This window comes from Acanthamoeba castellanii (genome assembly GCF_000313135.1).
Source record: "Acanthamoeba castellanii str. Neff unplaced genomic scaffold scf7180000084603, whole genome shotgun sequence".
In the NCBI taxonomy this organism is placed as follows: domain Eukaryota; phylum Discosea; order Longamoebia; family Acanthamoebidae; genus Acanthamoeba; species Acanthamoeba castellanii.
The window spans coordinates 940,155-954,010 of NW_004457654.1; the positions used below are offsets into that span (position 1 = coordinate 940,155).

At 58.1% G+C, this 13,856-nt stretch overlaps 9 protein-coding genes across 9 annotated transcripts in view; 5 read left to right on the plus strand and 4 right to left on the minus strand.

The window, feature by feature from the left end:
• The window catches only part of ACA1_071360 (transporter, cation channel family), a gene marked incomplete at both ends in the record, with an annotated part of 8,053 nt that extends 5,542 nt beyond the window's left edge, over window positions 1-2,511 (plus strand). The window contains 10 exons of the mRNA XM_004352990.1: window positions 59-139; window positions 254-354; window positions 423-496; window positions 601-734; window positions 858-962; window positions 1,083-1,178; window positions 1,280-1,629; window positions 1,788-1,879; window positions 1,968-2,037; window positions 2,142-2,511. Coding sequence (XP_004353042.1) covers window positions 59-139; window positions 254-354; window positions 423-496; window positions 601-734; window positions 858-962; window positions 1,083-1,178; window positions 1,280-1,629; window positions 1,788-1,879; window positions 1,968-2,037; window positions 2,142-2,511 — 1,473 coding nt within the window. The remainder of the gene's footprint in view (window positions 1-58; window positions 140-253; window positions 355-422; window positions 497-600; window positions 735-857; window positions 963-1,082; window positions 1,179-1,279; window positions 1,630-1,787; window positions 1,880-1,967; window positions 2,038-2,141) is intronic.
• Window positions 2,512-2,596: 85 nt separating this feature from the next.
• On the minus strand, window positions 2,597-3,302 carry ACA1_071370 (uncharacterized protein; the record flags this gene model as incomplete). Its single annotated transcript, XM_004352991.1, has 2 exons — window positions 2,597-3,103; window positions 3,204-3,302. 2 exons carry the CDS (start codon window positions 3,300-3,302, stop codon window positions 2,597-2,599), a joined length of 606 nt encoding a protein of 201 aa, XP_004353043.1.
• A 163-nt stretch (window positions 3,303-3,465) lies between these two features.
• Window positions 3,466-5,108, plus strand: ACA1_071380 (uncharacterized protein; the record flags this gene model as incomplete). The annotated part of the gene is made up of 4 exons (XM_004352992.1): window positions 3,466-3,487; window positions 3,562-3,908; window positions 4,036-4,888; window positions 5,002-5,108. The coding sequence occupies 4 exons, from the start codon at window positions 3,466-3,468 to the stop codon at window positions 5,106-5,108; spliced, it is 1,329 nt and encodes a 442-aa protein (XP_004353044.1).
• A 337-nt stretch (window positions 5,109-5,445) lies between these two features.
• Window positions 5,446-7,344, plus strand: ACA1_071390 (EF hand domain containing protein; the record flags this gene model as incomplete). The annotated part of the gene is made up of 11 exons (XM_004352993.1): window positions 5,446-5,491; window positions 5,569-5,742; window positions 5,816-6,021; window positions 6,201-6,250; window positions 6,360-6,415; window positions 6,487-6,546; window positions 6,624-6,652; window positions 6,750-6,858; window positions 6,960-7,001; window positions 7,122-7,160; window positions 7,253-7,344. The coding sequence occupies 11 exons, from the start codon at window positions 5,446-5,448 to the stop codon at window positions 7,342-7,344; spliced, it is 903 nt and encodes a 300-aa protein (XP_004353045.1).
• Window positions 7,345-7,452: 108 nt separating this feature from the next.
• Window positions 7,453-8,476, plus strand: ACA1_071400 (uncharacterized protein; the record flags this gene model as incomplete). The annotated part of the gene is made up of 5 exons (XM_004352994.1): window positions 7,453-7,500; window positions 7,627-7,777; window positions 7,860-8,032; window positions 8,102-8,183; window positions 8,268-8,476. 5 exons carry the CDS (start codon window positions 7,453-7,455, stop codon window positions 8,474-8,476), a joined length of 663 nt encoding a protein of 220 aa, XP_004353046.1.
• A 95-nt stretch (window positions 8,477-8,571) lies between these two features.
• On the minus strand, window positions 8,572-9,375 carry ACA1_071410 (uncharacterized protein; the record flags this gene model as incomplete). The annotated part of the gene is made up of 1 exon (XM_004352995.1): window positions 8,572-9,375. The coding sequence occupies one exon, from the start codon at window positions 9,373-9,375 to the stop codon at window positions 8,572-8,574; it is 804 nt and encodes a 267-aa protein (XP_004353047.1).
• Window positions 9,376-9,930: 555 nt separating this feature from the next.
• On the minus strand, window positions 9,931-10,923 carry ACA1_071420 (uncharacterized protein; the record flags this gene model as incomplete). The annotated part of the gene is made up of 3 exons (XM_004352996.1): window positions 9,931-10,416; window positions 10,501-10,695; window positions 10,786-10,923. 3 exons carry the CDS (start codon window positions 10,921-10,923, stop codon window positions 9,931-9,933), a joined length of 819 nt encoding a protein of 272 aa, XP_004353048.1.
• Window positions 10,924-11,344: 421 nt separating this feature from the next.
• Window positions 11,345-12,678, plus strand: ACA1_071430 (ribosome biogenesis GTPbinding protein YsxC, putative; the record flags this gene model as incomplete). The annotated part of the gene is made up of 5 exons (XM_004352997.1): window positions 11,345-11,761; window positions 11,866-11,955; window positions 12,063-12,123; window positions 12,215-12,296; window positions 12,393-12,678. The coding sequence occupies 5 exons, from the start codon at window positions 11,345-11,347 to the stop codon at window positions 12,676-12,678; spliced, it is 936 nt and encodes a 311-aa protein (XP_004353049.1).
• Window positions 12,679-12,754: 76 nt separating this feature from the next.
• On the minus strand, window positions 12,755-13,575 carry ACA1_071440 (the record flags this gene model as incomplete). The annotated part of the gene is made up of 4 exons (XM_004352998.1): window positions 12,755-12,805; window positions 12,907-13,106; window positions 13,253-13,326; window positions 13,490-13,575. 4 exons carry the CDS (start codon window positions 13,573-13,575, stop codon window positions 12,755-12,757), a joined length of 411 nt encoding a protein of 136 aa, XP_004353050.1.
• Between the last annotated feature and the right edge of the window lie 281 nt (window positions 13,576-13,856).

Consider the following 13,856-nt stretch of genomic DNA (forward strand, 5'->3'; position numbering starts at 1 on the left):
TGGACAGCCGCACATCAAATCGCCCAAGGCGATTGTGGTGATGGTCCCCTTTGGCCAGCTGGACGACCGCGCGTATCCGCCCTCGCGGCTCTTTGGGGCCTTGCGCCAACACAAGCAAGTCTACGTCCTGTCCTACGAGGTATGATCTGCACACACCATACGATGCTCACGACACGCACACGCACACGCACACGCACACGCACACGCACGAACACCACGCGATACTGACCGAGGCCAATGCGCCATTGCTCAGGCACCCATCACGCGCGACGACTTCCGGCGGGCGGGGGCCGAGACGGCAGCCAACGTCGTCATCCTGGACCAATGGAGCGGCAAGGACGCCGACAAGAAAAAGTGCATAGCCCTCCCATATTCAATATATTATTTTAAATTTATAATTAATATATTTTTGAATTTTGCAGGGACGTCGAGGGGATCATCATGTACCGGCTGCTGGCCGGGCTCAAGCTCGCCGGCACTCCGCTCATCTCACTGGGTGCGCACTCATCCCGCTCTCTTAGATATATTCATACCTACACAAACTGGAGAACTCACTGTGCGTGTTGCATGTGTGCGTGTGCGGTGTGTGCGTGGGTGTAGAAACGGCATCGAGCATTCACTACATCTCGCCGCGGAGCGAGGGCAACGAGACGCGAGAGAAGTGGTTCCGTAGCGAACTCTACGCCAGCGGCGGAGTCGTGCTTTCCGAGAGTCAGGACACCGTCATGTGCCAGGTACCACCCTCCTTCACCATCATCACCACTATCGTCTTCATCGTCTTCATTGTCACCATCATCGTCATCATCAAACCCTCGGCTGATCGTTTTTGGTTGGTTCTTCTTTCTTTGGCCCACCAGGCCTTCCGCATGCCGGAGGTGGTCGACTTGATCAGATCCATCTCCCGTGGTATCGTGCTGCAGCTCAACGTCACCACGCTCACCCCCTTTGCCAAGGTTAACCAAGTCCCTGCTGCTCTCCATTCCGCTCGCATTCCTTGCGCGTTTTTCTCCCGCATTCCGCTTACATTCCAAGGTATATATGTGCGTTTCTTCCCTCCATGTATATATGTACATATATTGTAGGGCATGCTCTATCGCGACTTCCTCTGTCTGGTCGTGTCAACCACCGACCTCATCCCGCTCGGGCTCTATCGCACCGACAAGGAGACGACCCTCACCGTACCACTCGCCCCCCTGATCTGGCTACGCTCCGGGTCACGGCCACATTCCTGAAATTGTGTGTGCGATGTGCGTGTGCGGTGTGCGTGTGCGGTGTGAAGAGCAAATCCGGATTGTCGGCGTTGGCGGAGCTCATGCGCAACAGCGGCGCGGCCCTGCACGGGGGCGAGGACGGAGGTGGAAACGCACACATGCGGAACCGAAAGGGTAAGCTAGGCCTGCGCAAGACCCACGCCTTCCAGGAGAACGATAGAGAAAGCGAAACCGAAAACGAAAACGACAAAGAAAACGAAACCGCCGGTAACGGCAGTCTCGGCTCGGGCTCGGGCGCGAGCAGCGCGGGCGGGAAGCGAAGCAGGCTCCTGGCCAGCTTCGAGAAGGGCAGCAGGCGCGGGAAGAGGGAGCCAGCTGAGGAGCGCGAGTTCAAGTACGTCCTCACGCACCCGCCCTGGTACGTCTCGCAGCCTCTTCAAGAGTGTGTCGCCTTGGTGATCAATTAAGCTCACCGCACACGCACACGCACACGCACACGCACACGCACACGCACACGCACACGCACACGCACACACGGCAATGGCACGCAACACAACGCACGACACGCGCGAACAGGGATTGTCGCCTGCAGGAAACGGACAGGGTGTTCCTCCTGCTGTCTGATTCCGAGACGTGGGAGCGCATGCGCAGGAAAGACGAGTCACAGGGTACGTGTGCGTGCGTGCGTGCGTGCGTGCGTGCGTGCGTGCGTGCGGCACCAGTTTCGCTCACCACTTCCCCCCCCCAATCGAGCAGACCCGCACGAGGTGGTCCACAGCGCCACGCCAGCAGAGCGGAAGATCATCGAAGAGCAGATTCTCCAACGGTCCGCACACACACGACCACACACAACACACAACACACAACACACACACACACACACACACACACGGTACTCACGCATGTATGGGTGCGTGCGGCGGGGTATAGGTTGAAGGGCGAGAAGCGGAAGAAGCGGGAGGTGGTGCAAAGCCTGAAGGAGATCGCGAAGAAGGAGAAGGAGGACAAGGAGCGCCACGACCGACGGCGCTTTGTGCCGTGGCGCAAGGCCAGCGCCCGGCCGTGGCACAGCCGGAAGCACAAGAACAGGGATGCGATCAACAACAAGAAGTCGGACGATGATGTGAACGGCATGTTTGCAGCGGGCCACCACGAGGCCGTGGAGATGACGACGCTGCGCGAAGTCGAGGGCGGCGGTGACGATGGAGAAGACGATGGCGGTGATGAAGAGGAGGAGCTGCAGCGACCAGACGGGATCGACAGCGATCAGTCCTCCGAGAGCGAGAGCGAATCGTTGTAATTCCACAAAGGCAGCATTCCTGGCTGCACGTGTGTGAGTCGTTGACATATTTATTGATTATTTGATAAATTGATTTTTTTTCAGCTTACAGCTCTTTCTGTTGATCACGAATGTTGCGGAGGATGGCCTTGAGCGACGTGACCGAGCGCTTGACGTCGGCGCTCGTGGCCACGTAGCGATTGAACGCAGTCTTGAGCGCCGCGTACTGCTGGCCGCGGTTGAACACCTCCGCCTGCAGCGCGATGTTGTCCTCCTCCGTGATCCCTCCCTGCGCCGCGCAGTCGTCGATCATGTCCAGTATCTCCCCGTCCAGGTCTGACCCGACACCGGCGGCGGCTGCGGCGCTGGGATGGGCCAGGCCTGGGCCGAGGACCTGCCGGCGCTGGGCCAGCTTCTGGCGCAGGTCGGCCTCGGCGTGCTTACGCGACCCTGCCTGGCCCACACCCTTGCCTTCGCCCTCGAGGCCAGTCTCAAGGTGCCGGATGACGGTCTTCCAGACCACCTTCAGGCCGTGCAGCTGGACTTGCACCCGCGCTTGACAAGGCTCACCGTCCAGGTCCATGTCGTACTCTTGATTGGCCCACTCGCCGACCTGCGTATAAAGAAAAAGAAATGAATATGTTATTGATAATAACTCATAAAATAGATGGTTTTTTTATTGACAAAATAGATTGATTTAAAAGATAAAGCACCTTCTCGAGGAGCCTGATGACGTCATTGAACTGTGCTTGGACTGCGGTGGCGGACAAAAGAACCACGAGTGCGAGGGATAGAAGAGTGCTGGCCTTCATGTTGCGGTGGTGGATGAATGTTCTGGTCTGGCAAGAGCCGCCATTAAACTTGCCAGTGGCATGAGCTGATTGGCTCCCCAGGCTGGGGCTCGGAGTTAGGGCTCGGAATGCACGTCACCACCTGTACGTAGTCCCCTATTGTTTTTGTTTGCCGCGACAGAAGATGGAGCAGAGCGACGCACCCCGTACAGTCCACCCCCTCTACTTGAAGTTACTTAGACTCTCGGACTTATCGAAAGTTACATTGGTCCACCCACAGAAGAAAACGTTTATTACGCTCGCCTGGGCGTGGTGGTCAAGAAGGGGCAGGCCTACTGCGTGTTCTGCCCCAAGCGCATGAACAAGGCCTTCGACAACACGCAGGGCGGTGGGAGTCACGCCCACTTGTCGAAGACGCACAAGGAGCACTTCAAGGCGCCGCTGGCCGAGAACGACGTTGAGCTCGCAATGCAGGGGGTCGTGTGGGGCGAGCGCAGCGGGTGGCGGTGCGTGCCCTGTGGCGTACAACTGAGCAGACAGGAGCTGCTGTCGCACCTTGCCGCCGCACCCCACACAACCGAGGTGAAACGCTGGGACATCAACATGGACTACAACATCTCCTGCAAGGTACAACTTGCACCCGCCAAAATATGTAAGCTATCAATAATAGTGTTATTTTTAATTCACTTTATCCTTATTTAAATACCATTTAATTGTTGTTTTTTTTCCACCCTTGGGCTGGGTGGGGCGACAGAAGAGGAAATCGCAGGACGTGCTTCCTCCAGAGCTGGTCGATTGGCTGGACGGCGTTCTCACACCGGACAGAGACGACGGGGGACCGACGAGAGAAGAGCAGATCGAGCTCTCGAACGAAGACTGCTATCTAGCCGAGATGGAGGAGGAGGAGGAGGCCGATGTATGGCTGCCACGGGGCGCAAATGTCCCCGCCGCCTTCGGCCACAACGCCGCCGTCGCCGCCGCCCCGTCCCAGCCGCTACAGCCCCGCCCAGTGTTCGCCCCTGCCCAGGAAGAAGCCACCAACGCCTCATCAGCCGCATACAGCACCTGGAATTGGATCTTGATGCTGCTGCACCTCCGCCACCGGGTGGACACACTCGAGGCCCGATTCGACCGGCTCGAGCGCGCAGGCCCCGCTGGCCGTGGTGGCGCCAGCGGCGGCGGCAGCGGCGGCGGTAACCCAGGCTCGTCCGGCGGTGGAGGCGGACTCGACCCGGGCCGGTACGGCGGGGGCGGCTTCGGGGGCTTTGGCGGGGGGCTGGACCAGGACAAGGACGCAGGCGGCGGCCAAGGGGTACAACAAGGAGGAGACTACGTCTTCATGAGCTTCACCTTGTGCTGCGGCGCAGTCAACTACACGCTGATGCTGGTCCCGGCGCTCCTGGCTTGGCTTCACGACCCGAAGAAGATGGCCGCGTTACTCTTCGTGGTGGCCGTCGCCGTGTTGGCCGCGACGTGGCGCAATCCGGCACAGGCCGCACTGGTGCTTCAGTCTCCAGCGACATCCACCAACCAGTCGTTGGCCACGGCCGGAAACCGCGAGAGTTCGCCAGCCGCTACTGTCGAAGAGCTATCGCGCCCAACCAAAGGTGCGATTATCGTGTACCCTCCATTGTGCCACCTTCGCCGTTGCTCAACGATCTCACTACTGTTCGCTCTTCTCTGTTTTTGTCTCTGTCTTCGTTCTTTCTCTTTTCAGCAGATCCGGTCTTGGCCGAGTGCAAACGAGACCCTCAGGCTGGCAGTGCCTGGGACAGACTGGGTCGGTCCGATTCGTCCAAGTACCGGTTGTATGCCCCGTGCGCATAGAAGGGCAGAGCGACAGTGCAAGCTGCCCCCAACGCTTCGCCACGAACACCGTCTACAAGAAGAGGGGCCTCGGTAATAAAAGAACGGTGCTCACTTCTTGTCCTATTCTCCCAGTGAACTCTGCTCAAAACCACTCAAGTGCAGCGAGGGACGGATGGCCGAGCGGTCTAAGGCGACAGTTTAAGGCACTGTTATCTTCGGATGCGTGGGTTCAAATCCCACTCCGTTCACTCTCCTTTTTGCTCCCTTTCTACGTTTTGACTTTTTCTACTTTTCAAGTTGCAGGAAAGGAAACGGCAAAAGAACGAACACATCACACGAGAGCACATCGCCGCGCATGTCCTACCCCTACCAACAGCAGTATCCCTCCCAGCCCGTTCAAGGTTCGTGTTTTTCAATCATAAACTTACATTTATTACTTGTGTACAAAAATCGATCAAACATCTTCCACCCCTGCCAGGCCAACCACCAACCGGTGGGGTCCAGCCCCAGCAATGGGGCGGACAGCAGCCGCCAGCCGCGGGCCAGTGGGGCCAGCCCGCTGCTGGAGGGCCGCCGCAGCAGTGGGGCCAGCCGCAGCCGGCAACCGGTGGTGGTCAGCCGCCCCAGCAGCAGTGGGGCGGTCAACCGCAGGGTACTCGCTCGCCCCTCGAATCGCTGGGCTTGGGTTCCACTTGGGGGCTTACTCCCAACGACCAACGCAACAGGCTATCCCGGCGGCGGTGGTGGTCAGCCCCAACATCAGTGGGGCCAGCCGCAGCCGGCAACCGGTGGTGGTCAGCCACCCCAGCAGCCGGGCACGGGCTACCCGGGCCAGGCCGGCGCCGGCGGGCCGCCTCCGCAGGGCCAGCAGCAGCCGCCCGGGTCCTACCAGCCGCCGCCCACCCAGCCGCCCTCCAACTTCCAGGGCTGGGTTCGATTCCCCGCCCCTCCTGCGCATGTGACCCGACACGAGATCGGGGAGAGTGACGATTGTCGTGTCGTGTCGTGTCGTGTCGTGTCGTGTCGTGTCGTGTCGTGTCGTGTCGTGTCGTGTCGTGTCGTGGAAACAAACAACAGTACACGCAGTACTATCATCAGATCAGCCCGCAGGAGATGCAGCAGGTGCGCCAGTGGTTCATGAGCATGGACAGGGACAGAAGGTACGTAGTGGTAGCAGTAGTAGTGGCCCTCCTGTTCCGTACAACGCATGGAGTGCCCTGGGGCTCACCCGCATGCTCGTGGCGTGTGTCGTGTGTCGAATGATACCAGCGGGTCGATCAGCGCTAACGAGTTGGCCAACGTTGCCATTGGCGGCGTGCCGATCGGTAACTCATGCCCTCCTCCTCCTCTTCGTGGCTGTTTGTTGATGGTGATGGCTGACGTCGGGTCTCCGCAGGCTTCGAGACGGCCGTCAAATTGATCCGCGTGTTCGACGTCGACAAGAACGGCACCATCGGTACACACCGGCCCTGAGGGTCGTGTTCTGACGCATTGCTAACTCCCCGGTTGGCTGTCTCTTTGTTTCGTGCGAAGACTTCTACGAATACGGCGCCCTCCACAAGGTTCAGGACACGACACGACACGACACGACACACGACACGCGGCCACACACACCGGCATGACTCACGCATGATCTTTCAGTTCCTCCTCAGCATGCAGGCGCTGTTCCAGCAGCAGGACAGGGACAGGAACGGACGGCTCGACGCCAACGAGATCGGCGCGGCGCTTTCGGCCGGCGGTTTCCGATTGGGACCCGTGGCCACCCAATGTACCACGACACACACACACGCGCACACACACGCACACACACACGCACACACACGCACACACACGACATACGCTAACCAACTTCGAATTCGCTCTCTACAGCTATGTTCAGGAAGTACAACAAATCCGGCTACGGCATCTCCAGTACCATCCCCCCCCCGCGCGTGCTCGTGGTGATGCGTTGCATCAACCCGTTCTTTTCGGTCGAAACGAACTGACGAGGCTTTGCGTGCTACGCGCTTTTTTTTTTTTTTCCTGCTGCAGCCGTCGAATTCCTCGGCCTGGTGGCTCACGTGGCGCAAGGTCCCCACCTCCCCCTCGAGCGCAGCCAGCGTTCTTCGCACAATAACACGTGCGTGTCGTGTTGTTGTTGGTCGTGTGCGTGGCGTGTGCAGTCAAGTCGCTGTTCGAATGGCGCGACAAGCAGAAGACCGGGCAGGTCACCCTCGACATGGACTCGCTCCTCGAGATCACTTCCGACTTCTAGCCTCCCGCTTGCGCTCTGTCTTTTGAACCAAGAAAAAAAAATAACGACAATAAAAATGCCAAGATAAAAAACAATGTTCTTTTTCTTTTCTTTGAAAATCGAGAGAAGATGGAGGAGGCTTCGCCTGCTGCTGCACTACACGCCCATGAAGCTGTAGTGGTCGATACGCCATGCTTTGCTCGCCATTCACGGCCTTTTTTTTCTTTTTTCTTTTTTTCTTGTGCAGTGCTCTCCTCTGAATACAAGGCGTATGTTCTGCTTGGGGGGGGGGGCGCACGACAGCTGCAGGAGGGGGTGGTCCACCTGAAGGGCTTCCTGCGGCCGGACCAGCAACGCGAGCTCTTCGAGGGCATCCAGCAGGCCGCGCAGACCTACACCCCTACTCGCGCGCGCAACGCCCTCTCCAACTTCCAGAAAATCATGTACTACAACTGTAAGACCACCCCTCCCCCACCGCACACACATGACAACACGACACGACACGACACGACACTCACTCTTTTCTCTACACGCAGGCAAGTCGCACAAGCACCTGATTCCGTCGTCGTTTCTGTGGCTTTCTTCGGAGGCTTGCGCGGCTGCGTCGGACGCGAGCCCCGACCACATTCCGCCCAGCTACAGCCCCGACTACGCCACCTCGTTCCTGTACCCCGAGCGCGACGGCCGCCTGACCGGCCACGTGGACAAGGTGTCGATCTCAAGACCTGAAACGCTGATTTCTCCCAGTCATGTCTGAATTGAGTGGCCGGGTGCTTAGGTGACCGGGTGGGTGGTGCTCTTTTCGCTGGGCTGCACGGCACGGTTCTTCGTCAAGGGTCCCCGAATGGCCAAACGGGAGGGTACCCGTGCGTGTCGTGTCGTTGGTCGTGTCGTTCGTGCAGTGGTGTGCGCGGTGGTGGAACACACTGATGTGTGCGACACAGTTCTTGACTTCAGGTCGGGAGATGTGTTGGTGTTCAACGGCGGGACAGAGTGGGGCATATACCACGGCATCGACACCGTCGTGGCCGGCTCCACGCCCGAGTGGCTGCCCGAACTCGCCTCCGCGCGGCTCAGCCTCCAACTCCGTCAATCCGAGCGGAACGACAATCGACCGCCTCCCAATACACGACCGCACACAAACTACGCTTAGTTCTGCAACATATCACTATTCAAGTGTAAATATAATATATATATATATATATGAATATGTAGAAGGAGGAACAGGATCAAAATATTTGGGGGGCTTTAGAAGAAGGCGAAGAGGGGCGTCGACAGGGCCGAGGCGGCCGAGGAGTCGCCGCCGCTGCCGGAGGTGACCGGCTCGACGCTCCACAGGGCGGTGAACTCGACGTTGGTGGCGGCGTTGAAGGTCATGGTGTAGTCGACCGAGCTCGAGCCGCGGCTCACGGCCACCGAGGCCGGGGTGTCGGTCGCGGCGCTGCTGCCGGTCGAGGTCTGGGCAAAGGTGATGGCCGCGCCGTCGTCCAGGCGGAGCACGGGCGCGTTGAAGGTGCCGGTCCTGCTCGGGGTGTCGAGGCGCACGCGGATGGACATCGAGTTGTTGGTGGACTTGATGGGCCAGCCCTGGAGCTGGTAGAGGAGGACCATGTGGTCGGGCGCGACGTTCACGTTCTGGTTGTTGAAGGTGATGTTGCCCTCGGCGGTGAAGACGAAGAAGGTGGCGATCAGCGTAGCGCCCGAGGTGGAGTTGTCGACGGGCGACGCGACGGTGATGCTGGCGGTGAGGCTGGCCGACGTGGCATTGACGCCCTGGAAGTCGTTGTTGACGGTGGGGGTCGACACGGTGAAGATCTGGCTGGCGAACGAGGCGACGGTGTTGACCAGCGCGCTGGCCTGGTCAGTCTCGCGCAGCTCGGCAAAGGTGTGGGTGAAGACGCGATCGGTGTTGGCCTCCCAGATGTCGACCGAGCCGTCGGCGGGGTCGATGCGGGCGTTGAGCTGCGAGCTGGAGAAGGTGACCGGGCTCTGTTGGGCGAGGGCCAGCGTCACGAACAGCATGGCGCAGAGTGCGAAGATAATGGACTTCATGATGTGATGTGTTTTAAGTCCGATCTGTGTTTAGGTCCGATGTGTGCTTGAGCTTGTACACTAGAGGTGGTTGATGAGGATGAGTGAACAGGCTTGAGGTTGGCTGGTTTTATAGTTGTCTGGGGCAGGAGGTGTAGGAAGACAGGATTGGCGGGCCGGGTGCCTTGACGTGCTGTTCTAGTTGAATTTCAGGTGAATTGACAAAGCTACACTTAATATCTGGCAGTTCTCTGGAAAATCCATCCAAAATAATCGCTGGCGTGGCGTGAGTGGCTGATTTTAACTACCGCCCAATCAGGAACTAGAATCGAAACGTTGCTGGACAAAAAGGAGAACTTTAATGGTGCAGTGAGTGTGAAACTAAAATTGTAAAAACAAGAGATCCATAAAAAAGAGCATAGCTACTGGGGACGGCACAAAGCATAGATCTCTGGAAGGGAGAGTGAAACTGAAAGTGGAGTGCGGCTGGTGGGTTGTCGTTCGGTCAAAGAGAAAACGTGATAAATCTGCCCAGTCGCGTGCTTGCTTGCAAGTGGTAGTTTCCTGTACTTGCTCTTACACCGTCTTGGTGCTCGACACGGCGCCCACGGTGGTCGTGCCGCCAGTGGTGCCCACGATCGCGGCGGCCGAGGTGGTCTCGGGAATCGAGAGGGTCTTGGTGGTGGTCTGGGTCTGCTCGATGGCCACGGGGGGCGGAGTGACGGGGGGCGGGGTGACGGTGAAGGCCGCGGGCTGCACCGGCGACGGCGTGACCGTGAACGCGGCGCCCTGCACAGTGGGCGGAGTGACGGTGATCGGCGGCACCGAGATGGCGGGCACCTCGATGGTGATGGCGGCGCCCTGGAGCGGGACGGGGGTCATGATGATGTCCTCGATGGTGACAGCCGGCGGCTGGACGGTGATGGGCGCGAGACTCACGGCCGGGGGGAAGATGGTGAAGGCCGGGATCTGGATGACGATCGGCGGCACCGACACGGCCGGCAGGTTGACCGTGAGCGGCGGCACGGCGATCGGGGTGAAGGTCACCTGCATGTTGGATCCCTGTTTGGTGCAAAATGGAGGTTAAAAAAACGAAAGAACGAATGTGGCAAAGAGCGAAAACGAAATGGGGGGAGGAGGACGAACCTGGAGAGGGGCGGGGGTGACGATCAAGGGGGAAGGCTGCACGGGGGGCGGCTGGATGGTGAGCGGCGGGGGCTGGACGGGGGGCGGCAGCACGCTGAACGGAGGAACGTTGACGATGCCGGGCTGCACACGCAGAGCAGGGGGCTGCACGGCGGGCGGCTGAACCACGATCTTACCGGGGATCACCTCAGCACTCTGTGTTGAAACAAAACATCAACATGTTTGGGTATGTTTGTGTTAGGTATCCGCCAATCATGTTGTGCACAAACATCTGAATAAGCGTACCACAGCGCCTGTAACTCCGGTCACGGTCTTGGCCACATCAGCAAGCCCGCCGGTGGTGGTGGTCGCAGCGATGGTGGCGTTCTGCGCCGAGGCCATGGTGGCCACCAGACACAGGCAGAGGAGGATGAACAGCTTCATTGTTTTTGTTTGTTAAGTCGCTGGTTGCGCTGGAAGCTGGAGATGGTGTAGATTGTGGAGCTGATGATTAGCTTCAATGGGCCAAGTAGGATTTATAGGTGAGTGCTCAGCTCACCATTGGCCGAACCGCTACAGGCCACCCAGAAAATGACCCCCCACCTTCCCGGTTTTCCACCAAATCCAGGCCTCCACTCCCCTCTGCCAATAAAAATCGCCACTGGCGACCTGGCGTCGCCGCCGTCCGCTGCGACAATGGTCGAAATTCCATCGTGACGATACAGCACTTGTGCCTGATCCTAACGACAGCAATCCTTGGTCGCACCTCAGACCTGTGTTAGGTGCTACACACAACATGCAACAATATTTTTTTGAGAGCCCACATTTCTTTTGTATTTCTCTTTATTTTTCTTTCACGTTCGAGATGAAGAGAGTGCGCATGCCGATGCTGCGCTGCTGTCCACGATCGAGCTCCTGGTCTGCCGGCCTCTCGTGCACCTCCTCTTCATCCTGGCGCTGCATTACCGCCACCAACTTGCGGTTTGCGCGATCAACGAGCAGCATCACATCCTCAAACCCGGCACAACCACCTGCGCCCCCCAAGGCATCATCAAGTGCTGCAAATCGCAAGGGGAAGAAGCTAGCAAGCGTGTTCCAGTACTTCGCCGCTCACGACCCGTCCTCCAGCACTGCTCTCCCCGTGCCGCCAGCCACCGTCGACTTCGTACGATCGATCACGGATGAGGAGCGCAAGGCCGCCCACGCCTTCTTCACCAAGAACGCCGCCTTCCTCGCCTCCAGCGTCGCCGCACCCAACCTCCCCGCAGAGGACCAGCCCGAGGTGCGCCTCTTTATTTGTGCTTTTTCTGATTTATTATTTATTTATCCTTTTATTTATCCTTTTTCTTTATGTATTTATTTACTTTCCTGTTGTGGTCGCAACAGTTTGCGTTCGTGGGGAGGTCGAACGTGGGCAAGTCGTCGCTGCTCAATGCCCTGCTGTCCAAGCCGCTCGCCCGCACCTCCAACACTCCCGTACGCCTCTTCTCTTTCGCGGCGAGAACGCTTTCGTGTGGGTAGCGAACAAGACGCTGATCATCGCTACCGTCGGTGCCTTGGCTTTAAAAACATGCATCGTTCAGGGACGCACGCAAACCATCAACTACTACCAGGCCGGCAGCGTGAAGCTGGTCGATCTGCCCGGTACCTTCATCCTCTTCTTCTTCTTCTTCTTTCGTTTTGCCTGTGGGAGATCTGTCACTCACCCCAACTTCCCCACCGACGTCGTGTGAAGGCTACGGCTACGCCAAGGCGCCGGTGCGCATCGTCCGAGAGTGGCAGCAGTTCGTGAACACGTTCCTCACCACGCGCAAGTCGTACGTCTCTCCGTCTCGCTCGTGGTTGCATGGGGTCGGTTGTGTAGTCCGCGTTGTCATGATCATCATCATCATCATCTCATCGTCTCCGCGCAGGCTGTACAACACGAGCGTGCTGGTCGACTCTCGACGAGGCATCACGGACAAGGACGCGGAGGTGATCCAGATGCTCAACACGCACGGGCTGCCGCACCAGGTAGTGCTCACCAAGGCCGACAAGCTGTCGCGCCGGGAGATCTTCGTAGTGCTGGCCGAGACGAAGGAACGCATCAAACGATCCCCCTTCTGCTCGCCCATCATCTACATCACCAGCAAGGACGGCCTGGGTGTCGATGAGCTGCGAATTGGATTGATGCGAGCAGCGAAATCAAATCAAATTTAAAAAGCGTAAGATTTGAGATGAGCGAGCACAGATGGGGGCAGTAAGGTTTATTGTCTCTTGGTGGTCGAAGAAACATTTACGAGGACTCGAAGCTCTCAACGAGTTCGGGCACGTCATCATCACCACCCTGCGACAAGGAGAAAAAATCAGATTAGGGTGAAACAGAAAATGGACAGAAATCGAGATGGCGGCAGATCGCAGCGCAAATGCGGCCAAATGTAGTAGTACCTTCTTGGCGGCAGCAGCGGCAGCGGCAGCCTGGCCGAGAGCGGAGTTCTGGAGGAGGGAAGGAATGATGTCCTGGATGGTCTTGTTCTCGGCACGGCCGCTCACGACGTACATGGTAGCTCCGCTTCCAACGTGGAACTTGGGGTTGTTGAAGTGAATCACGGTACCGTCATCCTTGTACAGGTTGACCTCCTCAATACCTACAGCCGGAGTGTGAGCATTCATTGCGACCACGGAAGCGCACAATGCGACGATCCAGTGTAGAAAATGAGAAACGGGGATGGAAAGAAGCGGCAGGGCTCAGGGAAAGAGTGGTAAAAATAATTGAAGCATTTAGTGACAGTACCCTGCATGGGCTGGCAGCCGAGCTTCTGGAGCTGGCTCTGCAGCTTCTTGTCATCAGTGGTAGCGTTCTTCTTCCTATATAGCGCAGCCGAGCGATTAAATGCCGGCCAAATGAAGCGGGAATGCGCGGCGCACGCCGGTAACCGACCGTAATTCAAACATTTGATTTGATAGCGATCGGTGGCTCTCCATCTACGCTCGAATTCTGCCGCAAGCTATAGATGATGTGATGTATTACCTGGGGGCCTTGTGCTTCCTCCTGGGGGTACCCTTACCACCGATCCGGACTCCCTGCTGGAGCTGAGCGAGCTTCTGAGCGTTCATGATTGATCCTCTCGACGTGGGGGAATTGATTACACAAAGGCCGAGGTGGAGGGAAGAAGAAAGGAAAGGACAGCCTCTCGGTAGACGCTCCTCAAGTACGCGGCCAATTCTCCGTGGCCCCTTCCCCCCTTTTATCCGCCAAATATCTGGGATTTCAGTCCCTTGCGCCACCTTAACCGGGTGGAAAGAAAGAAGTTTTGTCGTGGAAGCACTCATGGAGGAACCTGAGGGAGGATGCAACTTGTCTCAGCATGGCCAGGGTAGGAGCAATGGCAACCATA